Genomic DNA, 17,810 nt, shown 5'->3' on the forward strand with positions numbered 1-17,810 from the left:
GCCATGAAAGAATACCTAGTTTTGGTGCTCTTCTGGTTCATGGTGGCCTGTGTGGCTGTTGGTGCAGTGCCTCGTGGGCTGGGAGGGGGCATCAGCGCCATGGCCCAGGGGTCAAGGATACTCAACTGGCTCCTGGAGGCCTGCGGGGTGAGGGGAGCCGGGGGGGAACTTGGTGTGATGGGAAGAATGGTCCTTACAGATGAGCAAATGAGTATGTTGAGAATAGTGGGAGCTAGGTTCTTCATTGTCAGAGAAAGGAACTACAAACTATGAGAGGAGGGAAGCCAAGATAAACCCTGTGGAGCAATACTAGAAGTGGAGGCATCAATGTGAATACATGCTTTCTTACATAAAGAAATGTCAAAAATGTCAAGATCATGAAAGAGAAAAATAGACCAAAGAACGATTCTAGATTCTGAAGATAAAGCAGGAGAACAAATGTCATAAGTAATTCTGGCCTGGGCAGCGTTGTAAAGGACATCATTAGGACAATGGACAAAATGTGAACAGGGTCTACGGATTAAATGATAATATGATATCCATGTTAACTACTTGACTTTGATGGTTATATGAAGGAGTTACATGGAAGTTTAGTCTTACTTTTAAAAAATGTACACAAGAAGCCAGGAGAGGATATAGCTAAGTGATACTAGCGATAGAGTGTGTGCTTAGCATGCACGAGGTCCTGGGTTGATTCCTCGTACCTCCATTAAAATAAATAAATACAATAAATAAGCCTAATGATCTCCCATCCCCCCTAAAAAAATAACAACAATAAAAAAATACACGACTTTATATACCAAATAGGTGAGTAGGTATCATGACTCCAATCTACTCTTATATGGTTCAGGGAAAAATTACATAAGATCATGTGTATCTATGTAAAGAGAGAAAGAGAAAATGATAGGATAAATGCAGCGAAGTGCTGAAAATTGGAGAACCCGAAAGGGGGAATACAGGTAAACTGTACGGTATCATGCCAACTTTCCCTAGGAACTGAAATTTCAAAATGAATAGGGGAAAAAAAAAAAAAAAGGAAATTCTTTGCAACTATATAAATTCCAAGGCATATATATTAAATGAAAAGAAAGTGCAGAAAAATATATACTGTGTTACTACTCTATGTAAATAAAGAGGGGCTGCTGAGAGTAAGAACACATGGACACTGTGAGAGTGTATTCTTATTTAGGTAGAATGCCTCTAGGAGGAACATGCCAGGGTCTATCTGACCTACACTGGTTTCTTCCACAGATGAGAAACAGGGAGCTAAAGAAAGAGGAAAGGATTTTTTACTCTGAGAATCTGACTTTTGTACTATATGAAATGAAGTAACTTTGACAAGAAACCAGAATGCTTCACTGGTTGCCAAAGACAAATGCCAGGATGGCTGCCTTAGAAGCACTTGGGGGACATTTAAAAACTCCATCAGTAGGCATCAATTTCAGAAATTCGATTTCAGCGGGTCCAGGATAGGGCTCAGGTATCAGTAAAATTTCCCTAGTTAATAATAAAACATAGGGTGGTGTGGGAACTGCTGCTTTAACCAAATCACCCAAATCTGATCCTTTCAAATTCTAAGTAAATTAGGAAATTAGGAACAAATACTTTTGTCCAATGAGAGAATAAGATCATAATCTAGGGAAAGAATACTCCCCAAAGGACGTGGGAAAGTCTGACACCAGGATTTGCACTGAACTCTGATGGAAGCCTCGTGTCACTGGTTGCTCTACCCTTCTGTTTCCTAAGGACCAAAAATATTGTTGAGACTAAGATAACCTGAATATTACTTAGGACAGAAAACACATTGAGATACTCTGCATTCTTCAAAAAGAACATTCTATGTAAATATTATTACAAGAGTACACAGTTGCTTTTCATTAAAAAAAAAATCAACAGGTTATCTGTAACATTCTAGACTTCAAGGGGTGGGTCCACCAGTGTTCATTTTGCTATCTTAATACTTATTAACTATAGTCTCTTGTACACATCAGATGTTACATGGGAAGAAGGTAATTTTTAAAAAGTAAAGTAACAAAATAACAGTTTAGACACCTGGCCCTTACATTATTCTTGAGGTTTTTTTTGGGGGGGGGATATAATTAGGTTATTTACTTATTTTTTAATGGAGGTACTGGGGACTGAACTGAGGACCTCGTGCATGCTAAGCATGTGCTCCACCACTGAGCTATACCCTCCCCCCCCGGCCCTTACATTTAAAAAAGAGAAGTAAATACAAGAAAACTCAGCATTACCATGCCAGCAGTACATATTTATTATTACTCATGAATGGTCAAAAGACTTACAAGGCCCATTACTATTAGTATACCGCACACATGAAATATCACTTAAGTGACATGGAGTGAAAAGGACAGTTTTATATATATTTAAAAAATACATACACACATTCTCTCTCTCTCTCTCTCTCAAGTGCTCACCACACACCACTACAAAAGCAGGAGGCATCAAGCTGCAGGAGTTCCGATATACATAACACGTGGAAATATCTCAAGCATAAAAACTGCACTTACGTTGCAAAAATAAAGTTTCTTTCTTCAAACATTTTGATCTGAGCTCAAGCAAATCAAACAATGAACACCAATGATTTTTTATACTATTTAACTCACTTTAAAAGGATCAACGGTTGCAAAAGTCCTGAAAATGTAGAGGTTATTTCTAGGAATGAACAATGCATTTCATCCAAAAAAACAAAAACAAAAACAAAAACAAGGAGTCTACAGCAGATCTGTTTCATCCTGGCTCTCCAGTATTTAAGAATCATAATTTACTATATTCAAACAGCAAATTAAGCCAGAACAAAATGATAAACAGAAAAATCGTTACTTCAAAAAAGGCAGTATTGCCCTTCGTTTCCTTAGACAATTTCACCAGTGCAAGAGCATCATTTACCTGAAAGATCATGAGTCACAATTAAAGAGCACTCATACAAAACTATTTCCTTTTTTTCTTTAAAAAGTGCCACATACTATACTTCTCGTTAAAAAACAAAAAAACAAAAACAAACAAAACCACCACCACACACACTCTAATGAAAGACCGTTTGTCTCCATCTCTTGTCAATAAGGAAAGGCCAGAGTGACTCTTTGATTCCAATTCGAAATGGTGTTCGCTGGCCAATGCCCAGGGTCTCCAATTTGGAGCAGTCCAGCTGCGCATTTCTGGGACGCTGCGCTCCTAAGACAGGACTGTCAGTTATCTATGAAACAAGAACAGAATATCAAAAGTAAGTGAAAAGCCACATGCTGAGGTTTATTTAGATTCTCTACTTCACTTTGCCCTCTTGCCCTCGATGCAAGAAGTTGGATTTGATCCTTGGGAAAAATAAACAAAGTGTCTGCTACAGGCAAGACAATACTTTTTCTATAAACTTCAACAATACACAGGGCCTTCTTTTTATATGGTAATTTAGAGAAAAGTAACCAGACAAACTGCCAACATACAAGCAAATTCACTTTGCTTGTACTGGAAAATGAAGTTATCCAATGCTTCCACACAACAAGAAGAATGTTATCAGTAATACACGCCATCGTGATGGACGTAAGTAAGAAGGTTTTAAATGCCATGTACTTACGGGTCGTAAGTGGCTGCTGGGGAGGTTGAAGGCGTCTGCAATGGCACACGCCATTTCATACTTAGTCATCTGTTCATTGCCAGACCAGTGAAAGGTTCCCTTAATTGATGGATCCTAACAAGGACACAGGACACAAAAAACTCAAAATGCTTTCAAACTTTTTGAGTTGAGTGGAATGGCAGGTTTGACAAGAAAACTAACTTTAAAAGGTCCAGGAAATAAAATGTATCGCTCCTTTCTGGAATGCTCTACACAAGATATCTAAAATCAAATTCCTAGAAATATCCTTAGTTAAACATGAAAAGCTATTTCTAGAATTTAGCCTTAAGAATTTTTTAAAATAAAAATGTAAGTGGCTTCAATTTTATTTAGTGGCAATCCTAAAAATGCTTACAGAATTTTATGGGAACACAGGTCAATTTAATGAGTATTTTTAATTATCCTAAGAAGGTTAAGACTAAAACCAAACAGAACCATTTTTTCAAGATGAGTTAATTAGAAATAACATCCTTAAATACTGCCATAGTACATATTTAAAAAATATATACATTTTGATGTTTCAAAAATTAGTCATACTAATATTCTAAAATAAATCAGTCTCTAATCTTTCTATGAACATTCTATTTAGCTCCAACTTTTTCAAATACTTAAAATATTCAAATATCTTGAAAAATTATGAACTATTCTTAGAGTGGCTAAAATGATAAATTCCTCTGTAGATTCTTTTTTTGCCATTACCTAGATCTTAAATAGACTAACTTCTTAAAAGACATTAGATTATTTTGTTACTTGAAGAAAAAACAATACAAGTTTTCAGTTATCTTCCAATAAAAAAATGATGGCAGATGGGGTCTACAATATTTGAGAAATAAAATCAAACACAAAAGCATAATATTTTTATTATTTATGAGTAACAACCTTCTGTCTGAATTACTTTTGTTTGGTCTCCGCGTGGTTTTAAAGAAGCACTTAAGATTCTCACCAGCATCCTCTTCTCTGCTAGCTGCCGACACACCGTGGCTACATCTCTGACGTGTGTGGGGAACCGCTGCTGCCAGTGGTCCATGTTGGCTGACTTGTTGCTGAACTGCACTTTATCAAACATAACCGTCACGGCACTTTCTTCAAGCTTTTCAACTTCTCCGTACAGAACAGGAATTCTCAAAACGGCGGCTCCTAGAGATTAGTAAAAGCAGATAATATTTTAAAGCTGATTGGTTCTGAAGTCTCGATGTAAGATCAAGGTACATGGGTGTAAACAGCATCATAGCAGAAAACTTGCAATGCACCAAAATGACACAGCTCACCTGTAATAATGCCTATTCAACAAATGTGATCCTGAATACTTTTAAATGTCTGTCATTTGAGGTATTCTTATCATATTGATTGTACATTTCTTCATTATTATGGCCGCTAAAAATAAAACATCATGACAACTAAACGCAACAAGTGATCACTGACTGTATCCTAGATTAGAAAATTAAAATGCGTGAAAAATATGAAAACAAATATATGTATGTTCCTTTATGACTGAAGCACTGTGCTGTACACCAGAAACTGACACAACATTGTAAACTGACTATACTTCCCTAAAAATATATTTTAAAAAATGCAATAAAGGACATTATTGGGACAACTGGGAAAATTCCTATATAGACTATGTATCGTATTAATGTTAAATTTCCTGAATGTGGTAACTGCATTGTAATTATGTGAAGAACATCTTTGTTAGAAAATAACATGGTGAAGTATTTTGGGGTGAAATTCAACTAATTCTCTATGAGTTCTGGAAGAAAAAAAAAATGTATGTATAAAACCCATGTTAAAACATAACAACTGGTGAATCTGTGTAAAGCACATATGAAGGTTCACCACATAGTTCTGGAAACCACTGATGAAGGAATTACGAAGTATTTAGATTTTATTTTGGTCAATACTGAGCAGTTACAACAGATTAGACAATTAACAGTTTAATCGAAATCCAACAAGAGCTTTTAAATTAAATTGACTTATCAGACAAGTGTATAAGGTAACTTTTGAACAACATGGGTTTGAACTGTGTGGGGCCACCTGTATGCAGATTTTTTTCAAAAAATACACACACGTATACACGAAGAAAACACCATGCACAAGACTTGTACGAAGTGGACAGCCTGTCCTTACAGGGGCATAAGGTGAGTGACAGTAAATATAAAATAATGTGTTCATTTTCCTATTGTTCTATGGTTTTCAGACAATGACATGACCATACAGTATATCTCTCTTCTCTCCTGTAATTGGAGAAACTGCTTATCAGCCAATTGTCACAGGTTAAGTAGTTTAAAAAAAAAAAAAAAAAAAAGTAACAGCGTTCCCAATACTGTATTACAAATGTGACTATAACGCTGCGGGCCATAATAACTGTGTAACGATTCATTCATGAGTGTACAGGTGAGGCTACCGTGAAGCGATCAGATCAATTACACCAGGCTACCACAAAGCAACCGTATCACTGCTTCGTATCATTACACCTTTAACTAAGCATGAATTCCTTCTCGCATTATCTTCTCATTTCTGAAGTCTAGAGTTAGTAATGTGAGTCACACCTACAGTGTTTTGTATCACCAGACAGCACTGATGTAGTCACTGATGGACGCTTCATCTTGTAAGTAGGCGAAGTAAATTTACGGTAGCGACACGGTACGATACTGAATGCATTTTTCTCTTATGGTTTTCTTAATATTTTCTTCTCTCTAGTTTACTTGAAGAATAGCATATTATACATAGGGCACACAAACTGTGTTAACGGACTGTTCATGCTGTAGGTAAGAAAGATTTCAATCAAGAGCAGGCTACTAGTAATTAAGTCTTTGCGGAGCAAAAAGTTATCCATAAATTTCTGACTGAGGGAGGGTCGGAAACCTTAACCTCTGCGTTGGTCAGGAGTCAGTCATATGTTGATGTATATTCAAGGAAGGTTTCTGAAGGATAATTTATAATAGAAAAAACTCCACCTAAACGTGTGTTAGTATGGTTATGTGTACGAGGGGTGCTTCTCAGGATGCAGACAATCTAAGGCAGCAATGTAGGGGCTCGTTACATCAAGTATCACACAGCCACTGATACAGTATCTCAGAGCTGGCTCTGTATGTGCTGAGATGCACATATGTAGGGGGAGAAAAACCAGCTTACAAACAACATGTGCATGTTTTAAAATTCACAAAAAAATACTTCCATACATAACCACATGTGGTGCTTCTCTCTTAGAGGGAGCATTATTAAGAGGACTCTACACCATTCTAAATTTTTTTCTAATTTTTTTTTCAAATAGGGTATATTCTTTATTATCAGCACATTTACATATGTCTACGTATACAGACACACGTAAGAAAAAAAGAAAAACCATACAGATAACAGAATACCTCAATGTAAGAAAAATGATACTGACCTGTTTTTCAAAAGATTACAAAAATTTGTTCCATATGATTTGTTTTCTATCTACAATGATATTCATATATACAGTGATACTGGAAAAAGTCTGGAAGGATTCATAAAGTCTTCAGGATTTCTAAAACTTTTTCTTCTTTTGTACTAACTACATTCTCTAGTTTTTCTCCAATGATTTATGTTCCTTGACTAATTTTTTAAAAAACTAAAAACATATCTCTCTCTCTATATATCTATATATCATACACAGAAAGGAATCCTTAAAAAAAGTCAGGGGGCTAAAGAGACGTGTCTTACCTAAATTGTTTTCCAGGACGGCCTTTTCTCCCTCTAACTTGGTTTTGCCGTACAGATTTAGGGGACTTGGTATGTCTTCCTCTCTATAAGGTGGGTTTGTTCCATCAAAAACATAATCAGAGCTAATATAGATTAGAAATGCTCCAATTGCAGCTACAAAAAAAGACAGAAAAGAATCTATTAAATTACTACATGACATTACTCTTTACTGGAATTTGTAACAGCTTATTCATCTTATATAACAACAGATCTCTCATAAGTGACCTACAAAAGTTTCATCTTCATGAACTCAGTCATCACTTAATATTTTATGAAGATTTTATATAAAGTCATCAATACCTGCTTCCTTTGCTAAATTCCCAGAAGCATCCACATTAAGTTGAGAAGCAGCATCTGGTTGATTTTCCACAACATCTGGCCTTCTCTCTGCTGCACAATGTACTATGACGTGGGGCTGAAAGTTAAGCATTGGTGTTATTTTTAACCCAAAAAAGAAATAAAACATAAGAACTATAGTTTTCCAAAGGTAAATTAAATCACAGATAAATGTTTATTAAGTCAACATTCCTTCAACTAAATCACTGTAACTTCTAATGTAGGTTTGTCACATTTCCCCTTTTCCAAGGTTCAAACTTCCTTAAAGATATATATAGACCCTGAAAAGGAAAGAGCAACTTAGCAGGCAACATCAGACAAAACTGTGTCAACAACTATACTTCTAAATCAAAATAAACTTTGTCTCATAATCTGGATGGGAGGGAAGAGCTATAACGTATGTAATTAATGTGGCCTAAATATTGAATAAATCTTTGATAAACAGAGAGGAGTATCGATTGCAAATTAGATTCATAAATTCAAATCTCTTAGATCATTTAAAGAAAATTAGCCATCCATAAAAACTATATTCCCAGCTGAGCATTTAGTATCACACCTTTATACTAAGAACTATGTGAGGACCAAGGACTTCACAATCTAAAGGAAAAGACAGGTGTGTTACAAAACTGTTTCAATATCACATGACAGAAGTCAAGACAGAGGAACACAGAGGGTCCTCTGTAGAGAAGGAGGCACCTACTTCCCAGGGGAGCTGAGTCAGAGGAAAGATTTGGGACGACCAGTGACAGGCAGAGCTAGTGTCCCCACATACCCCACTTCCTCCTTCTCCCAACTGCCTGAGGAAGCGTGATCTCAAACTTGTTTTCAAACTTAAATGGGTGTTAAGGTGGGTTGCTTCTTAAAAAGCACTTAATGAATTACAATCTCTGTGAGTGAAACCTAAGAACAAGTTTCCCACGTGATTCTGATGCAGGTGTTGCTGGATCACATTTTTAGAAAGAACTTAAACTCCCAGTTTGATCAGAAGTGTAATAGCACCTAAACTTTTTTTTTTTTACCTTTTCTGTGACCAAGGCCAACAAGCTATTTAAACTCTCTGAGCCTTTGTGAGCTCTAAAACAGAAATGATAATTTCTGTTTTGCAGTGTTGTAAGGTTTACAGATAATATTAAAAAAGCATCTGCTGAACTTATTTACAAAACAGAAACAGACTCACAGACATAGAAAACCTACTTATGGTTACCAGGGGGGAGGGGGTGGTAAATTGGGAGTTCGAGAGTTGCAGATACTAACTACTAGATATAAAATAAACAAGTTTCTACCATACAGCACAGGGAACTATATTCAGTATCTTGTAGTAATCTATAATGAAAAAGAATACGAAAACGAATACATGTATGTATAACTGAAACATGTTGTATATCAAAATTGGCACAACATTGTAAACTGACTGTATTTCAATTAAAAAAGCATTTGCATTGAATGTACTTAGGAAAGTACTTCATAAACAGAAACATAACTTTACTACATAAACTACATAAACATAAGCTTTTTATAAAATGTTTCATTTTCTGTCTTTTGTCAACCTATGTTTCAATCTAATCTTAAGAATGGCATATACTTTGTCATGCTTAAAAAAAAGAAAAGCACATTAAAAAAAAGAAAGTTACGTATTACTACTGCTTAGTAAAGTCAGAGCTTAAGTACGGTAACTTCCTAGAGAACATCCTTTTATCATCCAGACAACTCTGAATCGTTTACTTATGTGTTAAAACAAACCATACCTGAAAATCGTAAATGATGTGATGAACCGCATTAGAATCCAAGAGATTAACCTGCTCAAATTTTGGTCTTGCTCTCCTAAAACCACAGCCAACGGCATGCCAATTATTCTGCTGAAATTCTTTGTACACGGCTCTTCCCAGAAGCCCGGTGGCACCAGTAACCAGAACCCGCCTGTTGGGAATGTTAACTTCCTCCTAAAAGGTGAAGGAGAGGAAAAGGATTACTTACTTTGAAAATATTCTCTCAACGAAAGGAGCCCCCATCATCATTCACTAAATGTCAAGACTACAGGTCTAAATTGTCTGCTTCCTGTCCCATTATCTGTCCCAATCCTTAAGTTAGGACAAAGATTAATCAAACAGCACCAGTAAGCACATCAGTTAAGAAAAAGTATTAATAGTAGCTCACAGAGAAAAAAATGTGACAATGAATATATATATGTTCATGTATAACTGAAAAATTGTGCTCTACACTGGAATTGACACAACATTGTAAAATTATTACAGATCAATAAAAACTGCTAAAAAAATAAAAGAACATACAAAAGAAAAAAAAAGGAAAAAGTATTAATAATCTTACTCATAAGAAAGAACCCAAGATAATACTGCAAGGTATTACCTAGTCAAATATTCAGGTTTCCTGTGTTAGTAATAGAAAATCTTATTTTTACGATCAATGATGTCCAAATGAATAATGAACAGCAATTTTAATTATGTGGGTTCTGCTTATAAAAATGCACAATTAGTTTTAAGCAAACTTATTTTATGGCCTGATTAAATAGATGGGGTATATTCTGCCAAAGTATTTATAGGTGAACATTTTTGGTCTTCAGCTTTTAATCCCAAGTTTTCTTTCAAATCCTAATGTTTTTATATTCTGAAAGATCCAAATTAGAGAATTCACATTTCACAGGCATTTCTGTAGAGGAAAAATAAATTCGGTCCTTTTAGCACTAATATTCTAAGTTTAACCAAACTAGCATATATTCCTGTGTTAACTCTAAATTTACCTATAGAATCCAGTTAAAACTAACAAAGACAGAGAGAGGATAAAGAAAAAATAAATATAAACTGATTGTATTGCTATTGCTAAAAAGGGAAAATTCTTTACACACAAATTAAAAGTAACTACTATTTAGCAAACAATTTAAGTACTATGTTTCCAAGGCATAGCTTCAAAATTTTCCCTTCCTAAAAAAAAACAAAAAAACTTTCCCTTCTTCCCAAGACAGATAACACCAAAAATTTCCTCATAAACTCTTGAATTAAGTCAACATTTGCTATTAAAAAACAACAAAAAGTTTTATTAAATTTTATCAACTTGAGGCCTTTTTATTTCCAACACTGTTATAGTCACCTAACTCTAGACTGTTAAAAACTTTAAATATGCACATAATAACCAAAGACCTCTCTAGCCCTTAATTCAGCTAAGTAACTTAGCAGACTATACACTTAAAAAGAAAAAAGTCCACCCAAATCAGGTATTTTTATCTATAGAAAAACCCTGAAATGAAAGGGCTGACAGAGACAGTATACAGGTAAATTCTTAAAGGTATTTTTTTTCCTTGCTTCAATCAATTTCAAGACATTTTAAAAACTGAAGAAATATTCATTAGGCTCTCTGTTGAAAAACTTGGCTCTAAGCCAACTGATCTGTGAAAACAAGGATTTCAGCCAGTAAAATATTTTCTTTGAATTCTGGCAAGGAAACAGCTCTACAAAGACTGTAATTGTAAAGAGGTTAAAACATGCCAACTCTAGCAGAGATACAATCAGAAAACAATTTACTCAGGATAAATACTGTAAAGATCCCTGGGAAAAATACTATAAAAGAGCTATGATCTGATTTTTCTGAGTTTCTCAACTCTAGTTCACTCTAAGAAGAGATGGTAGCTTTTCGATCAGTTGTTCACAGGCCTCATCCAGTGGGGATCAGAATCACCTGGGAGGCTTTCAGATCCAGCACATCTGAGATGAGGCTGGATAAGCTGCAGTAAGTTTCCAGGTGGGGCTGACGGTGGTGATTCGGGAACTCCACTTTGAAAACTGTAATTCTGAACTCCAGCAAAGTCCAAGGTACCCCCAAAGATAAACTGCTCTTATTCAAACAAACCAAAAAACTGCCACCTATCTTTCTAGAAGCGACAACATCTTTCCTTTTTACCCCTGTAAGAAGGAAAACTAGAAAAAGAAGTCAAAGAATAAGCATCATGCTTGTAGTAACCACAAAGGTTACTAAATCGTAATATAATACTTCTGTGTACTTCACTGATTCGGTAAAGCACATTTTTTCCTCATTTATCATCTCTGTTAAATGAATGAAATAAAGATACACCTTACAAATGTTGCAGTTTGGCAGTGTTTTTTGCTTTTTAGTGCATCTTAAACTAAGAGACCAGATAATTTTATTAAATTCAAGAGCATCTTACAGCTGATGAAATATAGTATTATGTTACAAGCACAGCAAGGCTCCTTAAGGAATATAATACATTTAACTTTCCAAAATGATGGCAATTGTGTAAAGAAATACAACCTTACATCCTTATACCCTGGGATAATATGTAAGGTCCCTAGAAGAAAATATAAAACAGTCCATGCTACCTAGTGGTCAGATGTCAGTGGTCAAGAATTTTCTATATTAAAAGAACGGAGATCTGAAGTGCAAACATTTTCTGAAACAGAAATGATTCTGCACAATTTCATATTTCAATGTGTTATATAAACCCACATCATACCTTTCGACCATAAGAATAGTCTTACTAGACAGGCAGGGCAGATATTACTTCCATAGTGAGAAATCTTAAGTCCACAGATGTTAAAGGTTTTACCCACTGTAAAAGGGAAAAAGTTGGGACCAGAACTTGGGTCTTCCTGCTTCTACCATCCAGCCAAATATATACTGTTTTGTCTCTATTTGTTTCATGACAATTAAATTTAATCTGCTGTGTCACAAACCGTGGCCCTGAGAAGTTACTCCATCTCTACTGATTTAACTCATCACTCTTGAAATGAGGCATCTGGACAAGATGACTAAGGCTCTTCCAGTTTTCCAGTCCTATAATTCTAACATTTTTCTGTATTAGCCTTACCGCAGAGGGATCTGAATACAGTGAAAGAAGCTTCATTTACTTAGAGTAACTTTTCCTCTTTTCACATAGGTCTCTCTAGAGACTCAATGAGCACTTTCTGTCACCAGTATAGGAGCCAAAACAAGATGTTTTCATTTGCACTGCAAGTTTATTGGTGGTTGGCGAAGAAAATATGCATCACTCTGAAATTAAAAGAGGTCAAACAAAAATACCTCTTCTATTTTTGACTTCCTATAAACAGAACTCTACCTGAAGCTTCCTAAAGCACAGGTTTGATTTATTTTCTTTTTGAAAAGAGGAAAATATTCCTCTAAAAATTACTTTGGACCATTACTCTATAAATTACTCCTGGAAAACACAGGAATGTCCAAACACCTCAAGGAACTCTGAATGGAAGAATAACATGCTGTCCATTTAACCCAAAGCACAATAAAGAGTTGAAAATATTTTGTTTGCCTGAAAAGTCTATTTCTCAATTTTCATTCTTATAGATCAAGTATCCCAAACATCACTTTAAGCTGCTCTGAGCATATTTGCCTCTTAACATATAAACTCTTATATGTACAGAATTCAGTAACTTCAGATGACCAGATTTATAGACACCAAAAAAAAAAAAAAAAAAAAGAAAATTAAAAAATTAAATACATATAAACAAATGCAGAGCTGCAGCTCTTATTTGTCCTATCTAATCAAATGATGCCAAGTTGTACAGGCAATGGGAGATAAGTGGCTCTTTTAAAGTGGTCCAAAACAGTACTCTGGGACAGCGGTTTCTACTTTAGCACACTTGGATTAACTTGTACTAAAAACGTCCCGGAGAAATAACACCTTGTAACTGACTATACTTCAATTATAAAAAAGTCCTAGAAAAAGTCAAGAGTGAAAGATCATGAATAGCTAAAGTGGGTTCTTCTTACACTTTAGTGGTAAATATAATAATGCTTTGCTATTTTTAGAACCTCTTAATTTTGGCAAAATTTCACATTCATTTCTTTATTTGATTCTCACAACATTCCCCTTGAGGCAGATCTCTGAGTAGACACTCCCAAACTTAAGAAACTTTTTAAAGACACCTAAGTGGCATTGGTCTAACTCCTACTGTTACCCCAATGTAGCCCACAGCCAGTATTATGAACAGAAACCACTACAGTCTATTTCTTTAATATAAACTATAAGACAATCCTCATTCTCACAAGTGAGTTTTAATTCTACAGGTTTTGAGAGCAGCAAATATGTCCCAAGCTTTTGGCTGTACAATTTTAACGAAGGAAAACCCATTTTCATGAAGGAAAATCCATTTTCATTTAGTCTCCTGAGCGCCTATTGTGAAAATTAAGTTTTATACACATAGATATATATGCACATAAGCACAAATATAAACAAACAATACGTCACGTTATGTACTCAGCATTCTTTGCAGTACAGGAATATACAGGTTTGAACGGCCCATCTGGCCTAACTTTACCCCCCAAATCCCAAAGTGATCTAAAAACACTAAATGTGCTACATTTTGGAGACATAAAAATTTTGCATTATCAAAAATAGCCATCACCTATATCCTCTCTTTTATCCACAAGACATATCGACCTGGGCATTAACATTCTTATTTCCAGGGCCAGATATATTCTGTGGATTGATGAATGCTGGGGGTCCTGGAATGAAATAGAGAAGACAATTGGGGCTCTAGAAAAACAAGTAATAGCCTTCCTTTATGCAACCTGGTTCAAAGCCTGGGACAGTCAAATAGACCCGTAGCTGAATTCCCGCTGCAACCTTACTGAATCAACTTGGGCCAAGCACTCGCCCTCTAAACTTCAATTTTCTTATCTACAAAATGGAGCAAAAACACTATCCCACAGTTACGAGGATTAACGTAAATAATGCACGTAAAGCGCTTAACATAGTCCCGCGTATAAACTAAGAGTTCGATAAGTTTTCAACTCCAGCCCTGTTATTTCTGAAGAGCCACCTGGTCCCTTCTTTCCCAGAGATACGAACTCTTGCGATTGAGGGATTCGAACAAAGGACGAAAAATAAATTAATAAAGCATCAAAACTGAAACAGTTCTGAAAAACCCTCTTCGTTCTTGGGAGGCGAGACTGGAGACTCGAAAATGAAACCCGACCGACTCATTTCCCGTCGCAGCGGCTGGAAAAGAAAACACAGAAGGCTGTGCACCGAGGTAAACAAACTCGGCGGCGACGCCCTCGCCTCCAGGGGCCTCCGACGCGAGCAGGATGCGTCTGGAAAAACACTGGAGCCCCCGCGACCAGACTCTTCCCCCTCCGCGCAATCGGTTCTCTCAAGACGCAATCCCCCCCACCAATCCCACCCTACCGCACCCCGGGCCGAGTCCCTCACCTCCACCAACCGGCAGTTCCCGGGAACAAAGTGTATAGAGAGCTCCTTCTCCCGCCCCACCATGCCCGCCGTCTTTGCGCCGCCGCCGCAGCGACCGCCGCTTCCTCCAGCCCAGGATCACCGCGGGCCGCAGCTCCAACACCCTCGGCCCGCCTCCCCTAGGTCCGGACCGGCCCCCGCTCACCGCTTCCGGCTTCCGCTGCCAAGGCCGCACCCCTGATTGGCCACGCGCCGCCGAAGCCCCAGAAAGGGGGCGGGCGCGCTCCGGGCGCTCCCAGCCCACGCGCCAACTCTTAAAGGGATACACAACACAAAGGACCTGGCCTTAAGGAAGGGAATGCGAGTTTTGTTTGGGGGCCGGGGGGTTGTTTATTTTGTGTTTTTCCTTCTCGACTAGGTAAGCATTGAACTGGATTGCCTGGACTTTCAAGTGTATAGACTGTGCGCAATGCATTAAGAATCAACTGGGCATGTAATACGTAAAGTGAGAGAAAGCATTTTAAAGTCATGGTGGGAGGGGTGAGGCGAGGGGGTGGAGGCACGATGGACATTATTTCTAGAGCTCTGAGTGCTTTTTGAGAGATTTAGAAAGAGACTGGAATAAAAATTAAAGTGTTAGCATTCTGAGTCCTTAACACCTCGACAACCCATTTGTCTTTCTGAGATGCTAGAAAGTAGTACGTGTGAAATTCCAAAGATGTCAAACTATTTTTAACTAGTTAAAAATAAAAACGGGTAAAGGGACTGGGGGATGAATTATTTGGGTGCCTCTTTGAAACGCAGATTCTCGGACTTCACCAATAACTGCAGAATGAGCTGTGGTAGTCGAGTCTGGGACTCTGCATTTTAGAGAATTTAACAGGAAACAAGACCACCCTTTGAGAAGCACCGCCTTACAGGCTGCAACGCTGGGCTACAGGAGCCGAGCCTCCGCCACCACCGAAAATTAAGGGAACCAGAGGAAGAGAGTAATGCCGGACCTTATACCATCTGTATCGCGCTTTTGTAAAGTGATAAGGCAGAAACAGCCCTAAGCACTGAGGCTGACCTAGCATGCAACTGATTCCTCTTGCAGTTCAAAACCGAAAAAAGTACCCCGCCCACTGGGATGCCTGTGAAATTTACTCGGAAAAAAACCCGCGCATGGACTGCGTAGGGTTCGTCAGCTTTACACCGAACAGTTTGAGTGTTCTTGTCCAACCACACAGGATACACCAAGACCTTAAAAGTCGTCCACAAAAGTGATTACTGCTTGGATCTTTTTGAAACATTACTTTCATAAACCTTTTCTGGTTTAATCTTAGAGCTAAAGACCAAGATTTCGAAAAGTTTTTCCACGTCTGAGTCCCATGACTTTCCTTCCTACCCAACCCCCAACAATAACTCATCTTATTTGCGTTAAGCATAAAGTTTCTTTGGAACAGTAACAGAAGAGAGCTTCAGGCCCCTTTTCAATTTTTGTTTTGATCCAGGCTGCTAATCAATTTAGCATTATTTAGAGTCCTCGAGAGGAATGCCCCAAGGCTAACCGTGCATAATCTGCCAACTTCAAAGAAAAGGTGTGGGTAAGTAGTGGGGGAGGTGGATTCAAGATCCTCTTGACCCTCCCCTCTTTAAAAACTGGGAATTTTTGTAAAGTTTCCAGTTGCAACAGGTGATGCAATCTAATCTGACTAGGAAAAAAAATTAAGTGCTCAACGTGAAGATGATTTAAGGACATGCATATGCAATTAGCATTTTGATTCTCAGATCAGCCTTATCTGAAGTGAGGAACAAAAAGAGTTTACTTGTCTACATTTGAGAATCTGGTTTGATACTTGCCAGGTAAAACTTGGGTATGGTTCTAGGGGCATATGTTCATGTATAGGTTTTAATCATTCTTTTTGAAAATCAAAGTTTCTCTGAATAAAAACGCCATTGCTATACAGCCAATATCCAAGTTCATGTGGTGGCTAATTATATAAATTTAAAGAGAGCAATCTGGAGCTAAAAGTTCGCTTAGCAGATTCAGTTCATGCCAAGACAACGAAAGGCTGGAGCACACAACTACAGATAAAATCGTTATTTATATAGAACCTTCCCCTACATTTAATCTGATAAATGAAACTGCTGTTCTGTTTTGCTTTTTTTTTTTTTTTTTTTTCTTTTTTGGTCAATTGAGACTTAGCTGAGCTATCCATAAAGGGTCAATAATTAAAGTTGCTTTATTCTTCCAAGTCCCAAAGTAGTATGTTTTAAAGAAATGAATGACACCCATTTATTTTCTTTTTAACACACCCTTTGGTTTTTTCCAGAGGTTCATTGGAATGCTTTTAAGGAAACTCTAACTCCAGAATGCTTCTTTTCTTGAATAGCTAGCTCTTACCTGTTCCATGTTCTCCGGCATTTCAGGCATGATTCCAAAATTATCTCAGGAAAGCAGATTTGAGATGGGTCTCAGCCTCCGCCTTCGCGGGCTGGGTCTTTGTTCTGCCTGCAGAGAGCGCCGGCAAGCGAAAACGTGAGCCGCAGCTTCACTCGACCTTTGAAATTAGCATTTTGAGTCCAATCCCAGACTCTCGTGCAGTTTTCCACATTGCAGTAAACTGGCAGCTGATTCCTCGTGGCAGTCTTGAAAATACCCAATGAGAAGTTTCATGTTTTATTGCCAACCAAGTGAGGGTGTATTATCAAAGCCATTAGGAGAACCAACTTTTTTTTCTTCTGAAAGAGAAATAAAGATGGAGCAACAAAAAACTTCCTGTGAAGACTTGTTGCAATTTTCTCTTGCAAAAGAAAAGCAAGAGCCAGCAGTTGGAAAGCACGCTGACCATGCAAGTGATTCCTGTTCTGAAATATTTTATTCAGTTATGCCTTATTACAACAGAATCTGGTAAAGTTCTCCAGCGCTTTCCCCCCAGTGCTTTCTAATTAACTGCTTCCAAGGAC

The 17,810-nt window shown here is 37.3% G+C and overlaps 1 protein-coding gene across 2 annotated transcripts; it reads right to left on the reverse strand.

The window, feature by feature from the left end:
* Positions 1 to 2,248: 2,248 nt before the first annotated feature.
* Positions 2,249 to 17,417, reverse strand: MAT2B (methionine adenosyltransferase 2 non-catalytic beta subunit). Of its 2 annotated transcripts, none has more exons than XM_010972235.3 (7): positions 17,248 to 17,417; positions 9,433 to 9,627; positions 7,652 to 7,766; positions 7,313 to 7,465; positions 4,572 to 4,765; positions 3,590 to 3,703; positions 2,249 to 3,214 (listed from the first exon to the last, which is right to left on the reverse strand). In XM_010972235.3, the coding sequence occupies exons 1-7, from the start codon at positions 17,275 to 17,277 to the stop codon at positions 3,044 to 3,046; spliced, it is 972 nt and encodes a 323-aa protein (XP_010970537.1). In that variant the 5' UTR covers positions 17,278 to 17,417; the 3' UTR covers positions 2,249 to 3,043. The 2 variants fall into 2 exon arrangements, with proteins under 2 accessions (XP_010970537.1, XP_010970536.1); XM_010972234.1 differs by lacking the exon at positions 17,248 to 17,417 and adding an exon at positions 14,883 to 15,046.
* Positions 17,418 to 17,810: the final 393 nt, after the last annotated feature.

This window comes from Camelus bactrianus, chromosome 22 (assembly GCF_048773025.1).
Source record: "Camelus bactrianus isolate YW-2024 breed Bactrian camel chromosome 22, ASM4877302v1, whole genome shotgun sequence".
Lineage (NCBI taxonomy): Eukaryota > Metazoa > Chordata > Mammalia > Artiodactyla > Camelidae > Camelus > Camelus bactrianus.